At 51.4% G+C, this 17,583-nt stretch overlaps 2 protein-coding genes and 1 long non-coding RNA gene across 3 annotated transcripts; all 3 read left to right on the forward strand.

The window, feature by feature from the left end:
• The first annotated feature begins 933 nt into the window (after nt 1–933).
• LOC127339941 (uncharacterized) lies at nt 934–6,771 on the forward strand. Its single transcript, XM_071827534.1, has 7 exons — nt 934–1,386; nt 1,466–1,776; nt 1,851–2,406; nt 2,616–2,751; nt 2,823–3,107; nt 3,198–3,649; nt 6,757–6,771. Exons 1-7 carry the CDS (start codon nt 934–936, stop codon nt 6,769–6,771), a joined length of 2,208 nt encoding a protein of 735 aa, XP_071683635.1.
• A 6,241-nt stretch (nt 6,772–13,012) lies between these two features.
• On the forward strand, nt 13,013–13,415 carry LOC127338629 (lysM domain-containing protein ARB_03438-like). Its single transcript, XM_051364671.1, has 2 exons — nt 13,013–13,127; nt 13,225–13,415. Exons 1-2 carry the CDS (start codon nt 13,022–13,024, stop codon nt 13,413–13,415), a joined length of 297 nt encoding a protein of 98 aa, XP_051220631.1. The 5' UTR covers nt 13,013–13,021.
• A 1,945-nt stretch (nt 13,416–15,360) lies between these two features.
• Nucleotides 15,361–17,116, forward strand: LOC127344043 (uncharacterized). The gene is made up of 2 exons (XR_007877694.2): nt 15,361–16,047; nt 16,245–17,116. It is a non-coding gene; the product is annotated as an uncharacterized lncRNA (long non-coding RNA).
• The last annotated feature ends 467 nt before the right edge of the window (nt 17,117–17,583 follow it).

Genomic DNA, 17,583 nt, shown 5'->3' on the forward strand with positions numbered 1-17,583 from the left:
CGCCGCCAAACCAAGACCCCGCTCGCGCCAAGATTCCTGCGGTTGAACGGGAATTTCCCTCCGCCGCCGATTCGTGGTCTCGCGGGTCGGTTTTCTTCAAGTGCGGCGACCCCATCTTCACCGGAGCTCCGTCGAGCCACCGCGCCATTAGCGGTAAGTGCGCCGGCCTCGTAGAAGATAGACTTAGACTTAGTGTAGAAGATAGACTTAGGTGATCCGGGTACTCAAACATTTTGTATGGGTGCAGCCGGAAGCATGCCACTCGATTCTTCGCATTGTACTGGTAGCTCTCCGAGTAGCCCGGATCCCAATCAAATAGAACCAATATGCCCGGATCCCATATCATTCCTGCCACCATATGTTTCCGACATTAGACTAGCTCAACCTTTTTCCGCATCTTCCAGCACCGCTCCAGGCCGGATCCCTTCCCTTCAAGAGCTCCAAGAAGAACTCGAAGGACAAGCTCGGATGGCAGCAAAAGTGCAGGAGGCGGAAAACAAGAGGGCGTCCAAAGCCCGGATCCGCGAAGGAGAGCGGGGTCAGTGGTGGCCTTGCGCAACTACCGATGTGGAGCTTAGAGAGCTCCAGAACGAGGGCATGATCTCCACACATTGGAGTTTCACGCGCGACTCCGACGTCCCCAAGCCTGAAGCCGGAGAAATCGTCATGACCAAAGCTTGGGTGGAACGTGGACTTTCACTTCCCTGTTCGGAATTCTTCCTCTCCGTCCTCAACACTTATGGGCTCCAGCCCCACAACATCTGCCCAAACTCTTACCTTCTCCTGTCCAACTTCGTGACTCTCTGCGAAGGACACCTTGGGATCCGGCCAGACGTCAAGTTATGGCAGTTCTTTTTCCGGGTGAAGAAAGAAACCAAGGACAAAGCAATGGTGAACTGCGGAAGCATGACATTTATGCTCCGCCCTAGTCGCATGTATCCTCCCCATGACTCGCACGAATCTGTCCGGTACTGGAACGCCGGATGGTTCTATGAGAAAAACGCCTCAGTTCCGGACGTCCACAAAGGCCTGCCCCAGTTCATCAACGAACCTCCGGAAGAGCTTGCAAGCTGGAGCTTCGTCCCTTCGCTCGCCCAGACCCCGATTTTGGAAAAGGCTGCGCGGAGAATCTCCTGGCTAGTCCACGACGGGCTGACCGGAGCCCAGCTCACACTTAGCTGGTTCTCCCGGAGAATCCAGCCTCTACGCTACAACGCACGCTTGATGTGCGCTTATACCGGGGCGGATGATCTTCTCCGAGTTACCCGCCACGATCTTCCGGCCGACTCTCTGAAGAGGAGGTTCAAGACGTTGGTGAAGATTCCGAGAGGCCAACAGGTCCCGGAATTGATCAAGGACATATACACAAACGACCAGTGTCCTCCGGTAAGCTTTGTTCTTTTCGTTGCTCCAAACTTTGCAAGTTTTTTGATGTTAATTCTAACTCTTGTTCACTTCCTTCCAGCTCAACACTTTGGCGGAGGAAAGCTTCCGCACCATTCTTCGTGTTCCCGTTAGCGGCGACGCGGCGGAGGAGGCTCCGGACGACGACGAGGAGGAAGAGGAGCAAGCACCCCGCAAGGCGGCCCCTCGACCTACAAAGCGTCCCCGCGCCAAGGTTTCCGGCACTGAAGCCGGGACTAGCGGCGAGGCCTCCGCCAAGAAGCCCAAGACGTTAAAACCACCTCCGCTAGACTCGAGGAAAGCGGAGCGTGCGCGCCTAAGGATGCTTTCAACAGCTGGCCAGCGCACGCGCCCCATCATCCCCGGCGCCCCGTAAGTTTCCGAACATGATGCAACTTTATCTTGGCGAAATTATCTCTCGTCTAAACCCTTTCACTTGTTTGCAGGAATCCGAGTGCCGCTGCCACGCGGACCACCAGCCAAGAACCCATCACGAAATATATGAAAAAATCTCCGGCTGTTGGTCCTTCTACTCCAGTTCCACCAAGTGCCTCCCACCCAACTCCTCAACCGTCACCCCCTCAGGCTGATCCATCTCCCCCTCCTGCCGCAAATACTCCACCGGAAATAATTCCGGTTAGCAGCGGGCATGCGGGCGGAGAAGATCCTAAGGCCAAGGGCCCTGCCCAAGAAAACGCGGAAGTACAAGGCCAAGGAGAGGCTGAAGTCACTTCTTTCGAGAAGGCTGGAGAGGGCGCTGGCGACATGGTCGTTTTTCCGAAGAAATTTGGAGATCCGGCTGACACCACTTCCACCCCCAAGGCGTATGCTACCAAGTTTTTCAACAAGCTGTCCGAGGCGGAGAAGTGGGAACTTGAACAGGACCTGCTCAACGCCATGCTGAACAACGCCTGGGGGAAACCTGACTCCAGGACATCGGAAATCCAAGACTTCAAGAAGAACGTCGGTCAGTTCTTTGACCAGCTCATCTGCAAGCAAAAGGTACTCCCCAGTAGCCCCCAAGCATGTAGGCGGAAACTCAAAAAATAGTTAACGCTTATATGCTTTAAGAAACATTACTTCCGGGAAGGTTACAAAATTGGATCAGTAGCCCCCAAGCACTATGGCGGAAAAGTCCCGGCAATAATGCTTTGGAGAAAACCACTTTTTACAGGCGGAATTTTTACTCCTGCTCTGTCTATGTTTTACAGGAACAGCAGGCACTGCACTATGAGCTGCACAAGAACATTGCGCTTCAGCGCCGCGTTACTCTGAATCAGGCGGAAAATATCCGGACTCTGAAGGATGAGAATGCGGAACTGACCAAGCAACTGGCGGACGCCCAAGGTTGGTTTCCGCCCTCTTCGTCATTAGTCATATTCCGACTTAGAACTTGTTGTTAACTTATGTTATTATAGGCGCATCCTCTTCCCTTGCTACAGCCTCATCTGAACTTGAGAACCTGCGCTCCTCGTACCAAGATTTGGAAACGAAATTAAAGGAGGCAGAACTAAAGAGGGAGCAGGCCGAGAAGCAGCTGGCGGAGAAAAACTCCGAACACATCAGGGAAAAGGGCGAGATGTTGCTGAAGAAAAATGCTGACAGCGAGACCATCAAGAGGCAGCAAAAAGAGCTCAATGGACTCCGGAAATATATGGAGACCGCGGAGCATCACTGGGACTTGCTGAACGAGAACATTTTGGGTAGGCTACTGAAACCTTGCCCAAATGCTTGCTCCGACTTTTTACTTTGTGCTCAGATTGCATGCTTATATCCTGATTATCTTTATGCAGAGCCACTTGGTTATCCGGAGCAGCGCCGCAATTTGTTCCCCCGGGATGACCTTCTTCAACTCGCAGGCGATGATTGCAAAGATCTCATCTCCGCCTCCCGCAAGATATGCTACAACTTATCCATCAAGAGGAGTCGCACATGCAACGTTCGCAAGCTTGTTGGGAAGATGGATGTTCTGCCGGAGCTGGTGACGGATCTGCAAGCATCATCAGCCCGAGGCGCAGCTGCAATGGCCTTGACCATGTGCCTAGCACATAATCCGGGTTTTGATCTTGATCAAGTGACCACGGGCGTTCCTCCGGATGCGGATGTCAGCGCGCTGCTGGATGCAGTGAGCGGCTACGACACCCGTATCGCGCGCAGGATCCGGCATGATGAATTCTACGACAAGGTTGTTCTTCCCGCCGACGAGCCCTTGGAAGAGGAACTCCAGAAAGAGCTCGCCGCGAAGGCGCGACCTGCGGAATCCGGAACCCAATACACCTGGACCAGCTCCAAAGACGCTCCCCAAGAGGAACCCAAGACCAGCGCTGCTACTTCTGAAGAGAAAGAAAGTGATGAAGACGTGTCTTCTCCGGCCGAAGACCCCGAGAAGAAAGACTCAGAAGGCAAGACTTCTCCGGCCAAGGGGGAGTGAAAACTTTTATTCCTGCGGGAGAAACAATGCATCATTTTGGCCCCAGCAAGGGTTTGTAATATAACTTTAAATTCTTAAGTATCTAGGGACGAAACAATTATGCATGGGCGGGAAACTTATCCTGCTATCCTTTTGAATTATTTGCATGTTTCGTTTTATGTCGGAAAGCAAGTGCTGACTTCATTGTTTTCCGGCTTACTCGCTTGACCTTCCGCGAGCCGGAAAACCTTAGCCGGAAATGCTCGCCGCGCATTTAAGCCCAATGGCAGTCCGTCCATAACCGCGGAAACAAGCCCCCAGGCATAGGTGCCGGAAATCGCTACTAGGAATCCACGAGTTCGCAACAGATAACAACTTAATCAGAAAACTTAAGCTTACGTCTTAAAAGACGGTTTTGGAAATCACAACTTTCATACACGCCTAGGCGGAAATATCCAGCTCTGCGGTTTTAGTCGGAAAAAAAAAACATACACGATCTAAAATGAACAAGTAAAGGAGGTAAAAGACTCAAAGAGTGAACCATAAGCTTTATTTCATTGATCATGTATAACTATTACAGAGTTTATAACTCGGAAAATATATGCTAAGTGTAGAAAGGACGTAGCTGTGCGATGTTCCAAGGGCGATCTGTTTCATCGTAAATGTCATCCGGATCCTCACGCTTGCGTTTCCGGTGCCAGTTAGCAGGTCTATCCCTCAGCTCGCGGAAATCAACAAGGTAGTACGACCCGTTATGGAGCACTTTGCTAACGACGAAGGGTCCTTCCCATGGAGATTGCAGCTTATGGTCTTTCACCTGTCGAAGGCGGAGGACCAGGTCTCCTGCCATGAAGGAGCGATTCCGAACTCGACGACTGTGATAGCGTCGGAGCTTCTGCTGGTAGATGGCGGAGCACTGATCAGCTAGGTTCCGAGCTTCCTCGATCAGGTCCACAGATAGCTGTCTGGCCTCGTCAGCTGTTTCTTCATTGTAGGCGGAAACTCGCGGTGAATCGTGGATGATGTCGGAGGGAAGCACGGCTTCGGATCCGTATACCAGGAAAAATGGGGTGAACCCTGTTGATCTCTTAGGGGTAGTTCGTAAACTCCACAAAACAGCTTCCAACTCGTCAGCCCAAGCTCCAGCTGCTCGTCGCAGTGGTTCTTCAAGGCGCGGCTTAATTCCTGATAATATTAGACCGTTAGCCCTTTCAACCTGACCGTTAGATTGTGGATGAGCCATAGATGCAAGGTCCAGTCGAATCCCCATTGTGTCACAATAATCCCTCAACTCTCCTTGAGCGAAGTTTGTGCCATTATCTGTGATTATGCTGTGTGGGATGCCGAATCTCATCACGAGGCTGCAGACGAATTTTAGTGCCGTAGCACCATCGGCTTTTCTCACTGGCTTTGCCTCGATCCACTTGCTGAATTTGTCAACAGCGACCAGGAGGTACTCAAAACCGCCAGGAGATGATCTTTTTAACTTACCAACCATATCAAGCCCCCAGACCGCAAATGGCCAGGTGATAGGTATGGTCTTCAGCTCTTGGGCTGGAGCGTTTGGTTGAGTAGCGTAGTACTGACAACCTCGGCAGGTTTTTACCAGCTTGTCAGCATCTTCTTTAGCTGTGAGCCAGTAGAATCCTAGCCGAAAAGCTTTGGCAACGAGGGATCTGGGAGCGGCGTGATGCCCGCAATCCCCTGCATGGATCTCTCTGAGGATTTCAATGCCATCTTGATTGGAGACGCATTTGAGAAACACCCCCGCTGCACTTCGTTTGTAGAGCTGTCCATCAACAATTGTGTAGGTTCTCGCTCGTCTGATGATCTGTCGTGCGAGGACCTCGTCCTCTGGCAACTTCTGATCGATGAGGTAGTCCAGGAAAGGCTGCGTCCAAGCCGGAATGATAGCCATCACCTCCCTAGCCGGAGATACTGCCACCTCTGGATTTTCCGGGTTAGCGCCCTTAATCGAGGGTATCCGGAGATGCTCCAGGAAAATGCCGGGCGGAATTTGCTTCCTGCCGGATCCGAGCTTGGATAGCATGTCTGCCGCTGTGTTATCGTCTCTCCTGACGTACTTGACTTCATATCCGAGGAAGCACTTGGCGATCTCATCAACTTCGTCTCTGTAAGCCGCCATGACGGAGTTTCTGGCGTTCCAGGTTCCGGCTACTTGCTGTGCCACCAGGTCGGAATCTCCACAGCATATGATGTGCTTGATCCCAATTTCCTTAGCGATGCGCAGACCGTGTAGTAGAGCCTCATATTCCGCCATGTTATTTGTAGCTTCGAAGTGGATCTGCAGAACGTACTGCAGTTCTTCTCCGGTAGGGGACTTCAGGGTGACTCCGGCTCCTGAGCCTTGATGCTGCTTGGATCCATCGAAGTGCATGACCCATGTCTCTGGTTCCGGCTCCAGACTTGCATCCGGAGCTTCTGTCCAATCTGCAACGAAATCTGCCAAGACTTGGGATTTAACCGCAGTCCTGGGCTTGTAAGCGATGTCGAAGGCGGATAGTTCAATGCCCCATTTAGCCGTACGTCCTGTTGCGTCAGCGTTGTTGAGAATTGTTGATAGCGGAGCCTTGCTCACGACTGTTACTGGATGTTCTTGGAAGTAATGCCTCAGCTTCCGGCTGCCCAGGAATACTCCATAGGCTAGCTTCTGAAAGTGAGGGTATCTTTGTTTTGACTCTGTCAGCACCTCGCTAATGTAGTAGACAGGTCTTTGGACGTCATATTCATGACCTTCTTCCTTTCGCTCCACCACGATGACGAGGCTGATGACTTTGTTGGTAGCTGCCAGATAAAGGAGCATTGGCTCTGACTTCGCTGGAGCTGCCAAGATAGGTGGGGAGGTGAGTATTTCCTTCAACCCTCGAAGAGCTGCGTCGCTGCGTCGTCCCTGCATTTAATTTGTCTGTTTTCTTCAACAGCTTGTACGGAGGTAGCGCCTTCTCGCCAAGACGGCTAACAAACTCATCGATTGCTGCGACGCAACCAGTTAGTCGTTGCACATCTTTGAGACAAGTTGGCCGTTTGATGCACAGGATTGCCTTGATCTTTTCCGGGTTAACCTCAATGCCTCTGTGAGAGACTATGAAGCCAAGGAGTTTTCCGGCTGGCACGCCAAAAACGCACTTCAGCGGATTCAACATCATCTTGTACCTGCGGAGGTTGTCGAAGGTTTTACGTGAGGTCGCTGATCAAGTCGGATCCTTTCCGGGTCATGACCGCGATGTCGTCGACGTAAGCGTGCACGTTCCGGCCGATTTGGTCCTTCAGGCATCGCTGCATCGTTCGTTGGTAGGTGGCACCTGCATTTTTCAAACCGAAAGGCATGGTGACATAGCAGTAAGTGCTAAACGGGGTAATGAATGAAGTCGCCTTTTGGTCGGATTCCTTCATCCGGATCTGATGATACCCGGAATACGCATCAAGAAAACACAGAAGTTCCGCCCCCGCCGTCGAATCAATGACCTGGTCAATGCGCGGCAAGGGGAACGGATCCTTCGGGCAATGCTTGTTCAAGCCAGAGTAATCGATGCACATTCTTAGTATTTCAGTGTCTTTTTTGGGTACAAGGACGGGATTCGCGACCCAATCGGTGTGGATAACTTCTATTACAAAACCTGCTTCTAGTAACTTTGCTAGTTCCATTCCTATGGCGCGGCGCTTCTTGTATCCAAAGCGTCGCATAGCTTGCTTCACCGGTTTGGCCCCCGGATTTATGTTGAGGTAGTGCTCGGCGAGTTCCCTAGGTACTCCGGACATGTCAGAAGGTTGCCATGCGAAGATATCCATGTTAGCGCGGAGGAACTCGACGAGCGCGTCTTCCTATTTGGGGTCCATGTTGGCTCCGACCGAAACCTGCTTGGAAGAGTCGCCTGGGATGAGGTCGTGCTTCTTGGTTTCTATCGCGGCCTTGAAGGAGGTTTTCTGCTCGGAGATCTGCTTTTTGGTGGTCTGCATCTCAGTCGGATCCACCGCGGCTCTGTAGCCTTTCAGCTCTTCTCCAGATATCACGTACTGCGAAGGCGGCTTCGCCTAACTCGCACTCATGAGCCTTTTTGTAGTCTCCGGATACGGTAATCATACCTTTAGGACCCGGAATCTTGAGCTTGTTGTAGATGTAGCACGCTCTTGCGTGGAACTTGTGGTAGGTGGGCCTGCCGAAGATGACGTGATAGGAACTCTTGAAAGGCACAACTTCAAACGTGATCTTCTCTTGGCGGTAGTTATGAACATCGCCAAAAGCCACGGGAAGTGTTATGCTGCCGAGGGAATTCGCCTTCTTACCCGGAACCACGCCATGAAACTCAGTGTTGCTGTGTTTGAGCTGTTCCTTGGTGAGGTTCATCCGCTCTAGAGTCTCCAGGTACATGATGTTCAGACTGGCTCCACCATCCATGAGGCACTTGGAGAAGTCATACCCGTCTATGCGGGGACTTACAACCAAGGCGTAGCATTCTTTTGGCACAACGGCAGGGTGATCCTCCCTGTCAAATGTGCACGGGACTTCCGACCACCTGACATACTGCGGCACAGCCGGAACTGTGGCGTTCAGGATCCGGGTAGCTGACTTGGTAGCGCGGACTGTTGGGGTTCCGAGGAAAGTGTGGTAAGCCCCCACGCTCTTTTTATCGAATGGGTTGGATTTTCCTGCGGATCCTGCCTTGGGATCCGGCGAGTTATCATCCTCATCCATCGCCTCGGAACTATCATCTTCTTTGTCCTTGCTCTTGCCCTTGCCACCTTTGCCGCGTGGGCGGTGCTTCCGGGCGCGCTTGTATCCTGCCTCCGGGTCGTTTTTTAGATCATTGACCCACTTGCAGTTGCGGTTGGTGTGAGTGGACTTCCCCGTAGCCGGATCCAGATGGGCCAGGCAGGGCATGTCTCTGTATTCCTCATAGGTTTGCGGGGCGCGGGATCCGCCAGCTGTGACCTCGGAGGTATGCTGCTGACCCCTGCCGGCTCCGCCTCCGCGTCCGCGTCCTCTGCCGCCTCCTGAACCTCCGCGTTGAAACGCCATGGCGATCATCTCGGATCCGCCACTCTTCTGGTCATCAGGGTTCTTGCGCTTATGACTGCTGCTGCTACCGTTGTCACGGTTCTTCTTTTGCTGATGCAGGGGGATTGCTGTGGCTGCGAGATCACCGCCTGCGTCGTCATCGGCGGCAGTGTGATCGCTGGCGATGGTGATCATGTCGTCCAACGTCAGTTGATTTGCATTGACCATGCAAGTTAGCTTGTGCCGTAGCAATCCTCCTCGCTGCAAGCCCCCAATGAAGGCGTGCATTGCTGTGCGGTTGTCGACGTTCTCGCACTCGTTTCTGCATGCCAACCATCGGGTGAGGAAATTCCTCGATGTTTCGCCCTTCTTCTGGATGCATGCCTGTAGGTCGCTTGTTGTGGTAGGTCTCTTGTAGGTGCCCCTGAAGTGTTTCTCAAAAGCGTTCTTCAGGTCGAACCAGCAAAAGATGAAATTCTTCTCGAGGTCGCTTAGCCAGATCCGGGCTGGACCTACAAGGTACAACTGAAGCATGCGGCAGGCGATGTTAGGGGTTCCTCCGGCGAAGGTTACAGCATTGTAGTAATCCTCAATCCAGGTATCCGGCCTTTCGGTGCCATCATAATGCTTCAGGTTTCCGGGTAGCTTGAGGTTCATCCTTGGCTTTGGTTCCTCTCGAATCATCCTGCCAAAGCACTTCGGACCAATGTAGTCGGTTCTGTATTCGTTGAGGCGATCCCGTGCGTCGCGTGAGCCATGGCGAGGAGACTTTGAGCGAGAGCGAGATCTTCGACCGTTGCCTCCGCCTCCACCTCCGCCTCCACCGCTAGGTGGTGGTGAGGGAGACCTGCGAGGTGGGCGGTGCGATTTCTTGCTTCCGCCTTCAGACTCTCCTCGGCCTTCCTGGTGCTGGCTCCGGCTCCTGTGGCTGCCTTCGCCCTGGCGTTGGCTGCCCTGGTCGTTCCGGTGCGGTTCCGGGTCACGGCTCCGGCGAGGCTCTGGGTCATGGCTCCGACGAGGTTCTGGACCGCGGTCCTCATTCCGACTCCTCCTGGGCTCGGGCTCATGAACATTGTTCTGGTTCCGACGAGGTTCCGGCGAGCGCTCCCTGTTTCTGTTTCTTGGCAGCACGTTGTCGCGGATAACAATCCCACCATGCCCTGGGGGCCTGGTGTTTCCGGCTGGACTACGGTGGCGAGGGGGTCGCGGGTAACCGTTGGGTGGAGGAGAGGGGTTGCGGTATTTGTCTCGTCCAGAGTACATCGCATCCTTTCCCTTTCTTGGATCTGACGGTGGCGTCTTTGATGGTACGGAGATCGGATTTGGGTGTTCCCTGGCTTTCCTTCTGCGCTCCGAGGATCCGGTGTGTGATTCGTCATCGGGTCGCCGATCGGCGCGGGCGTCCTTCTGCGCGGTAGATATACAGTTATCCGGATTGGATTCCAACCTGCGCGAAGTATCCGCCTTGCTTTGCTGCTGCATTGCTGAAGCGACGAGTGTGCGAAGATAGTTGATATCGACCTCTTCGTCCTTCTTCTGCAGTAGTTCCGCAGCTTTTAGCATGTTGTCCTTTGGGGTTTCCAGCGGCTGGTGCTCTGCGGGCGTGTTGAAGGGTATCCTGCGAGGCGGAATTGCTTCTCTAACAATTCGATCGGCCTCCGCCTGCGCATAGATCATCTTTACTTCCCACTCAGCCCTCATGCTCTTGACTTGCTCGAGTGTGGCAGCGATCTCGCGGTCCTGTCTGTCGAAGTTTTCCGCCAATCCTGCAGCTTCTGCCCTCTCTTCCCTTAACGCGGCTTCGGTGTCGGCGAGCTTCTTGGCTGTGGCCAGCATTTCCTTTCTAGTAGCCTCTAGGGCCTCCAGATCTGCGGCGCCGCCCGGGGTTATAGGTGTGTTAAGGACTGCTCGCGCGACCATCTCTTCTGCTGACAGGATTTCCTCCGAGGAAGGATCCCTGTGGGGTCGCACCCGAGACATTGGAGATCCTTGGTGGGATGGTTGAGGGTCAGATTGGCTGGTTGGTTCTTCAGATCCAGTTTGTCCCTGCGCTGCTATCGTTGCGAGGACCTGCTTAGGCTGGGCGGAGTCGACTTCAGGCTGATCACTGTATCCGTATTCCCTTATCTTGCGAACAAAGTCATCAGACTCCATGGAGGGGGTATCTCCCGAAATTGGGCTCAGATTACCCAAAATCGACTCTTCAACCGGAGTTTCGCTCTCTCCGACAAGCTCAGCCTGATCCGGATCCGCGTTGTGTTCCGGTGCCTCTACCTGCTCAGGACCAGCTCCGTCTTCTTGAGGGGCGGTTCCGGCGGTATGGGCCAAGAAGTGTACGAAGTGGCACCTCTGCTTCTCTAACACCTGGGAGACCCAGGCGGATCTGCATTGGTCTTCCACCGTTGTTTCCTGCTCAGGGGCGGATTGGGTGGGCTTTGAAATTTCCAGATCTAAGGCGGAGTCTTCCTTGGGAAGCTCCTGCATCTCAGATCGGATCTTCGCGACAGCGTCCAGCTCTGCGGCGGTCGCGTCTGCGTTACTTACCAGTGGGTTTCCGTCGGAATCGACGGTTTCCCCGATGAAGATGTGTATGCCGCCAATTGGGACGATGGAGAGCTTGACGGGGTTTGTCCTAGCCGGAATCCAGCACTCATCCGGAGGGACGATCGGCAGATTCCCGGCGTAAAGGACGCGCCCCACAGCGATGGTGTCGTCGTAGCTTCCCATGGCGGAACCCTCCCGGTTCCGGCCTCCAGACGCCACAGGCCCCACGGTGGGCGCCAACTGTCGTTGCCTAATCGACGGTACCCCGGAGGAGGGATCCTCACGAGGGGGAGAAGAAGTAGGGGCCATAGGGCGGAGTGCTCTCGGGACGGTGGTACGCGAGTTACCCAGCTTCGGAACACCTGCTCGATGACAGGGCCTACTGCTGCTTGTCTGGAATTATCTGGGCGCTTTCGCGTTGTTACAATGAGTTGTGGTTGTGTCTCTAGGGCTCCCGGGATCCGGCTTATAAAGGCGCACGGATCTAGGGTTTACATGGAGAGTCCTAGCCGGAATACAAGTTGCCTAACTACGGTACAAAGCCTTGCCGTGTACGTCAAGGATCCGCCTTCCTTCTAGGTCACGCTGGATCCGGATACTTCATGGGCCTTCACGGATCCGGCCTCCTTCGTAGGTCGGTTAGGATCCGGCTCCTCGTTCCTGGGCTGGACTTCATCCTTCACGATCTACAGCAACTGGGCCGCCCGATGGGCCACATGCCTCACCACCAACTATGGGCCACCCGGGCTTGCCGGATCTAGGCCACGCCGTTGATATACCCATAAAGTATACCCACAACAGTACCTGTTAATCTAAAAATGATCAATGTTTACCCATGTTGTCACAAGCATGTTGGAACAAGAAGATGATGGTCACCCCAGCCACTCCCTTGTTGGCCGTAGTTACTCATGGGAGCTCTCCAAATTTTTTAGTCTCGCCACATAGACTAACAGAAGTCTTTCTGAACATTGCTCCTTGCCAAACATGATTAACCGAGAGGTCTTATGGACAGAAAGAAGGCACATTTTCTACGGCATGAGTATCCTATCAACTATACTATTCATATGAGTATTTTATCAATTATATCAACTTTGGGTCAAGGTGTTACATGGTGGTATCAGAGCCAACATACTAACACCCCATGAGCCCTGACGAGGAAGAGGAAGAGTATAACTAAGGACAAGTGAAAAGATCCTCTGTGTATATTTTTTGTCTCTTTTTAGAAGAAAAAAGACGTGCTAAAAGTAAAATTCTTGCTCAGTCAAATTACACGGTATAAAACCAAACAGACGGAAAGGGGAAAGGTCGCGCTGCGTAGAATTACTCCAAACTAGCTTCATAGGAACCATAAGCCCTTGCTCTGTTTTCACCTGGTCATGGACCAATTCTCAGAAACGACTGGCCGGCTTACAAATGGTTTCAGCGACACGTCCATTCTATCCACACTCTGGACGCAGTTTCCAAGGCCTTGTTACTGATTCCTCTTGTTGCATGCGTCTTATCGACTTTGCACCCGCCACTGACACGCTATAAAAAGGCGAAAGCCAGACGGTAATTCTCGTCGCCACCAACCAAAAGCAAAGACTCATAAGCTTCACTGCAACTATCTGCTCACTCTTCCTTCGCGTCGATCGGCAGCATCTGCAATGGCGAACCACGCAGCTGCCACTCTCCTGATCGCGTCCCTCCTCGCGGCGGTCATCCTCGCCGACGCCAGGGTCGCCGTGCAGGTGCAGCGCGACATTGTAGGAGGTACGTAGTTCCACGCCGACGATCTCCACACCCTAATAATTGGAATCTTAGTACTCTGACCCTAATTGGAACGTGCGTGGCTGCGGTCGAGTTGCAGGTTACGCGGTGAAGGCGGTGCCGGCGCTGAAGTGCAACGAGGTGCACCAGGTGCAGACGGACGACACCTGCTCCTCCGTCGCGGCGAGCGCCGGGCTGACCGACGCTCAGTTCCTCGGCTTCAACCCCAACATCAACTGCCTCAAGGTCTTCCTTGGCCAGTGGGTCTGCCTCGACGCTTCCTCTGCTTAAGCTAGCAGCCGTGTGCGTATGCACGCGCCCATGCGATGTTGCTGTGCTGCCATGAATAAGGAGGTGTTCTCCGCCAAAGCTTACCGTCCTTGGCTTTGGCCGTGTTGTGCCATTACGTGTTGAGTTGAGCTACCTGTGCTACTCTTTCTATGGTTTCCAATCTCTTGTTGCTAGACTGTTCTCGCGGTTTGAGATTAATACAAAGTTAACGTCAGCTTGCCTCCATAGATTTCAAGAGGTTCTTCCTTGGGCTTCGTCTTGTTTACAAGTCATTTAAATAAATAAAGACAAAATCTATCCAAAACTCCAGCTGCTGCAAGACGATATTTAATTTGAAATGCCACTTACAAAATTTAGAAAAATCTTAAAATTTACAAGCATGCAGAGGACTAAAAGATGATCTGAGGTAAAATTTCCAGCATTTTACTAGCTTCAGGGATTCTTCAATAATTTAGACAACAAACAGTAGTGCGCATCTCTAATAACCAAATGGGCTAGGCATGGAATTTTATTTTGACTCCTTAAAACTTGCAGAGACTAAACTCAGACAACCCTAACAAGCTATACCAAAAAGTTAAAAGAAGAAAAATAACCGAGTTGCCTTCCGAAACCGTTTTCTTTGTAGCTACATAGTTAGGCTTCAGCTCGTATATTAGGACCAATGCTTGATTTTAATTGCTTACTCCTTGGAAATTGTTCCATCATAAAGTACCAAGTCACATGGTATGCTTAAATCAATCTAAGTAATAACCAAAGTGAAACATGACATAGAGCAACACAAAAAATAGTTACAATGTCTAACTTTCTTCCTATGCACTGGCATTTTATATACAAATAGATCGGGAGGTGGACCAATGCATATAAACATTATCAGAGCAAGTACAATAAGATACAATCAGCTGGCTATAAAAGATAAAATATTATAAGTTTGCTTAGTTGAAGGAGAGAGAAGAGAAGTGGGCTCTTATCTAATACTCAGTTCTAACACGTGCTCCTAGAAACTATGTGTGACTAAAAGGTGGACCATGTATTGTAAAAATACTACAGTTTTATAGCTTACTATTGTACATGCTACTATAGATAATAGATAATGTGGCAAATTGTTATAGCCGGCTGCACTATTGCTCTTGCTCCCATGTGCTTGCAAAGTTTTACAGTAGTTGTTTGTAAATAAATATGACAATTATTACCTCCTCTTTCAGTAGTTGCAAGCATTGAAAGCAAAGATCCACTAGAGGGATACAATTTGGCAAATTTTGGCATATAAAGAGGAAACTAAATGTATCACGAACAATCATAAGCATGCTTGCCTCTTTCAAAATAGTTGCTCTTTTACTTTCAACTTCCATTTCATGGTTGCAACAAGAGTTTTCATAAGTATAAGATAATTGCAAACCACATATAAGTATCTCTCGACATAAGAATATTTAATCTCAATGGTGTGGTTAGCAGAGATCAAGAATACTCCATACCGGTTTACAGGGTATTACGCCTTTCGAGAAAAAACTTAAACTAATAATTTGGTCAACAAAATGTAGGATATATATTACAAAAATTATACTGTTGCTTTTAAATACGAATCCAATGGTATAATTTTTATGGCATATATCTCATATTTTATTAATCAAATTTGTATTCAAAGTTCTTTCTTGAAATGCGTAATACTCTTGTAAACCGGTATGGAGGTAGTAATATACGACTCTCATAAATGAGAGCATCATCATGAGCAGTCATTTTATTATTTTGTTTCTCCCATAAATTGGTAACAATTGTTAAACATGTAGGACAATCATCTAGAGCATTATCATATCGGAAGAAGCCTGGTGATCAGATGGGTACGTGAGCACGTGCCTAGAAATCGACACGTGTCTAACAACGTTAGATTTCCGTTTGCTGCTAACACGCTTCGACCGACTGGGTGTGTCCTGTCTTATCTCTTCTTCCCTGTACATTTCCAACAAACCATCTTCTTCCCCACTCGCCCCATCCAACCCGAGTGGCGCGCCTCCCCCGAGCGGCCCGCCTCCCACGACCATCCGAGCACTCGACTTCCGCCCTCGCTCGTCGCCGGCGATGGCATCGTGTAGCTGTGGCACGGCTGCGCCAGGAGATCTCCGTAGAAGGGTTAGCGCGCACGGGCGTGATCCCCAATAGCCAAGAACCATGCTGCGGAGCAGTTCTTCCTGCCGCTCGTTGGCAGGGATGCTAGATACGGGGCGAGTAGATACGGGGCGCCCTCGCGCATGCCTCGATGCTAGACCCGTCCAACACATGCATCCTCAATTTCTAATCGATCCCAAGTCCTTCCCTCCTTTGATTTGTGCAGTTTTCTCCAGGAAAAAGTAATACCGATTTGCCTCTACTATTCTGTTTGGTCTTTTTGGTAGTTGATTTATATGGAAGTCTTTCCTAATTTACCGAAATTAGCGCCTTCACTGAACCACCCCGCGTGAGATGTGGACGTTCCAGGTGTTCTGAGGGATTTGTAGAGGTGTTCCAGGCCCTTGGAGGTGCGCGGGAGACGGAGGCCAGCTCAGACCGAAGCTCGTCGCGCAGCAGCACCTCAACCGGCCCTTCGAGGTTTCACCTTGCTGCCGCTGCCATCCATCCATCCATTAACCGCACAAGCTAGGTTCGGTCCGATTCCCTCTTGTATACCATTGCTCCGTGTTCGTTCGGCGCCATTGCTCGGTTTGATTGATTCAATTTTGATTCGATTGATCTTGTATTCCCGATTAATCTCCGGTTGTTTAGTATTCCGTTGAGGTGTAAACAGAGAGATCGTTTTTTAATTCACTTTGCCCTTTCTTGTTTTTTCCGATCTGGAAGACTGAAACTCGAGGAAGAAAAATTCCGGCGGGGAACATCTCGCGGCTCGAAGAGCTTTTGTGACTCTGCTGTCCGTATATCTTGTTTGACTGGAATGGAGACAGAGGCGGCGAATATTCGATCGAGCGGACGTTATGGCGCCCGGACTCAATCCCGCCCGGCCGATACAGGAGGAGATTCGCGCGCAGCGTTTTTGCCAAAAGACCCATCTACCTTTTTTAATTCGGAAGTAATCCTAGGGAGATGCCTGTATAAAAGGCCCAAATCGGGATGAACCCTAAAAATCTTCCTCCAAATCTCCCCAGCCGCCGCTTTCTTGCTCCCCTCCGCCGCCGGCCGGACTGCTGCCCATCCTCCTCGTGGCCGGCAAGGTCGCCGCCGCCGGCGACGGGGCTGATTCTTCGTCGCCGCCGCCGGCGACGGGGCTGATTCTTCGTCGCCGCCGCCTGGCGCCGGGCCGGCACGGCACCGCACGCCGCACGCCGTCGGCCGCCGTTGCTGCTGCTGCGGTTGCCGCCGTTGACGAGTCGCCTCCGCCGCCCCCGAGGGACAGGCCGAGCGTCTGGCCGGCGTCTTGGACCTCCTCCTGCGCCCCGAGATCCGTTTTTACATTTTCTTTCTCTTGTTAGGATCTTGTTAGGATCCGTTGAATTGATTGGATCTAGTGGTTGTTAGGATCTTGCTTTAACAAATGGATCCAACACTTGTTTGTCATGGATCCACCACTTGGTTTGTCATGGATATTTCTTTCATGGATCTAGATATTCATGCTAAATCTGGTTTCTTATGAAGATCCATGTACTCCGTAGAACTTTATAGAGATCTGTGGTCGAAATAAATGTATCCAATGGTTTCTTATGATTTTTCATGAATTTTTTGTTGTGGAAAAAAGTTACTTATACAGGGATATATGGATACACACGCATTTTGTGAAGATCCTCTTTCACTGTCCAAATTTGGAAGATCTTCAGATGACAACAGTGGATCCACATAAGAAATTTGTGAAGAAATTTTTAAACAACAAGGACTGCCAGATATGAATCTGGCAAAACCTAGGATTTTTTTGCAAAAACGAATCACCAATCTTGATGCAATGGACGGTGAGAGATAGAGTCTGGGCGTCATAAGGTCCTGCACAAATCCACGTTCCAGAGGCGGCGGTGATCCACAACTACCGCGCTCGGGTCTCCGACTTCGCCACCACCAAGGACGGCTCCAACAAGGCCAACACACCCGCGTCCTCGGCACCACCGGTTTGCCTGCGAGTATGCGTCGATGGGGAAGCTGACGACCAAGTCGGACGTGTACAGCTACGGGGTGGTGCTCCTCGAGGTGCTGA

Source organism: Lolium perenne, chromosome 3 (assembly GCF_019359855.2).
Source record: "Lolium perenne isolate Kyuss_39 chromosome 3, Kyuss_2.0, whole genome shotgun sequence".
Classification (NCBI taxonomy): Eukaryota; Viridiplantae; Streptophyta; class Magnoliopsida; order Poales; family Poaceae; genus Lolium; species Lolium perenne.

What these genes read in the sequence shown, in the direction of transcription:
- LOC127338629 (XM_051364671.1), top strand. Translation starts at nt 13,022, where the DNA reads ATGGCGAACCACGCAGCTGCCACTCTCCTGATCGCGTCCCTCCTCGCG. An exon ending in GCAGCGCGACATTGTAGGAG is followed by an intron (nt 13,128 to 13,224) that starts GTACGTAGTTCC and finishes GTCGAGTTGCAG; the next exon opens with GTTACGCGGTGAAGGCGGTG.
- LOC127339941 (XM_071827534.1), top strand. Translation starts at nt 934, where the DNA reads ATGTATCCTCCCCATGACTCGCACGAATCTGTCCGGTACTGGAACGCC. An exon ending in CAAACGACCAGTGTCCTCCG is followed by an intron (nt 1,387 to 1,465) that starts GTAAGCTTTGTT and finishes ACTTCCTTCCAG; the next exon opens with CTCAACACTTTGGCGGAGGA. An exon ending in GCTGAACGAGAACATTTTGG is followed by an intron (nt 3,108 to 3,197) that starts GTAGGCTACTGA and finishes ATCTTTATGCAG; the next exon opens with AGCCACTTGGTTATCCGGAG.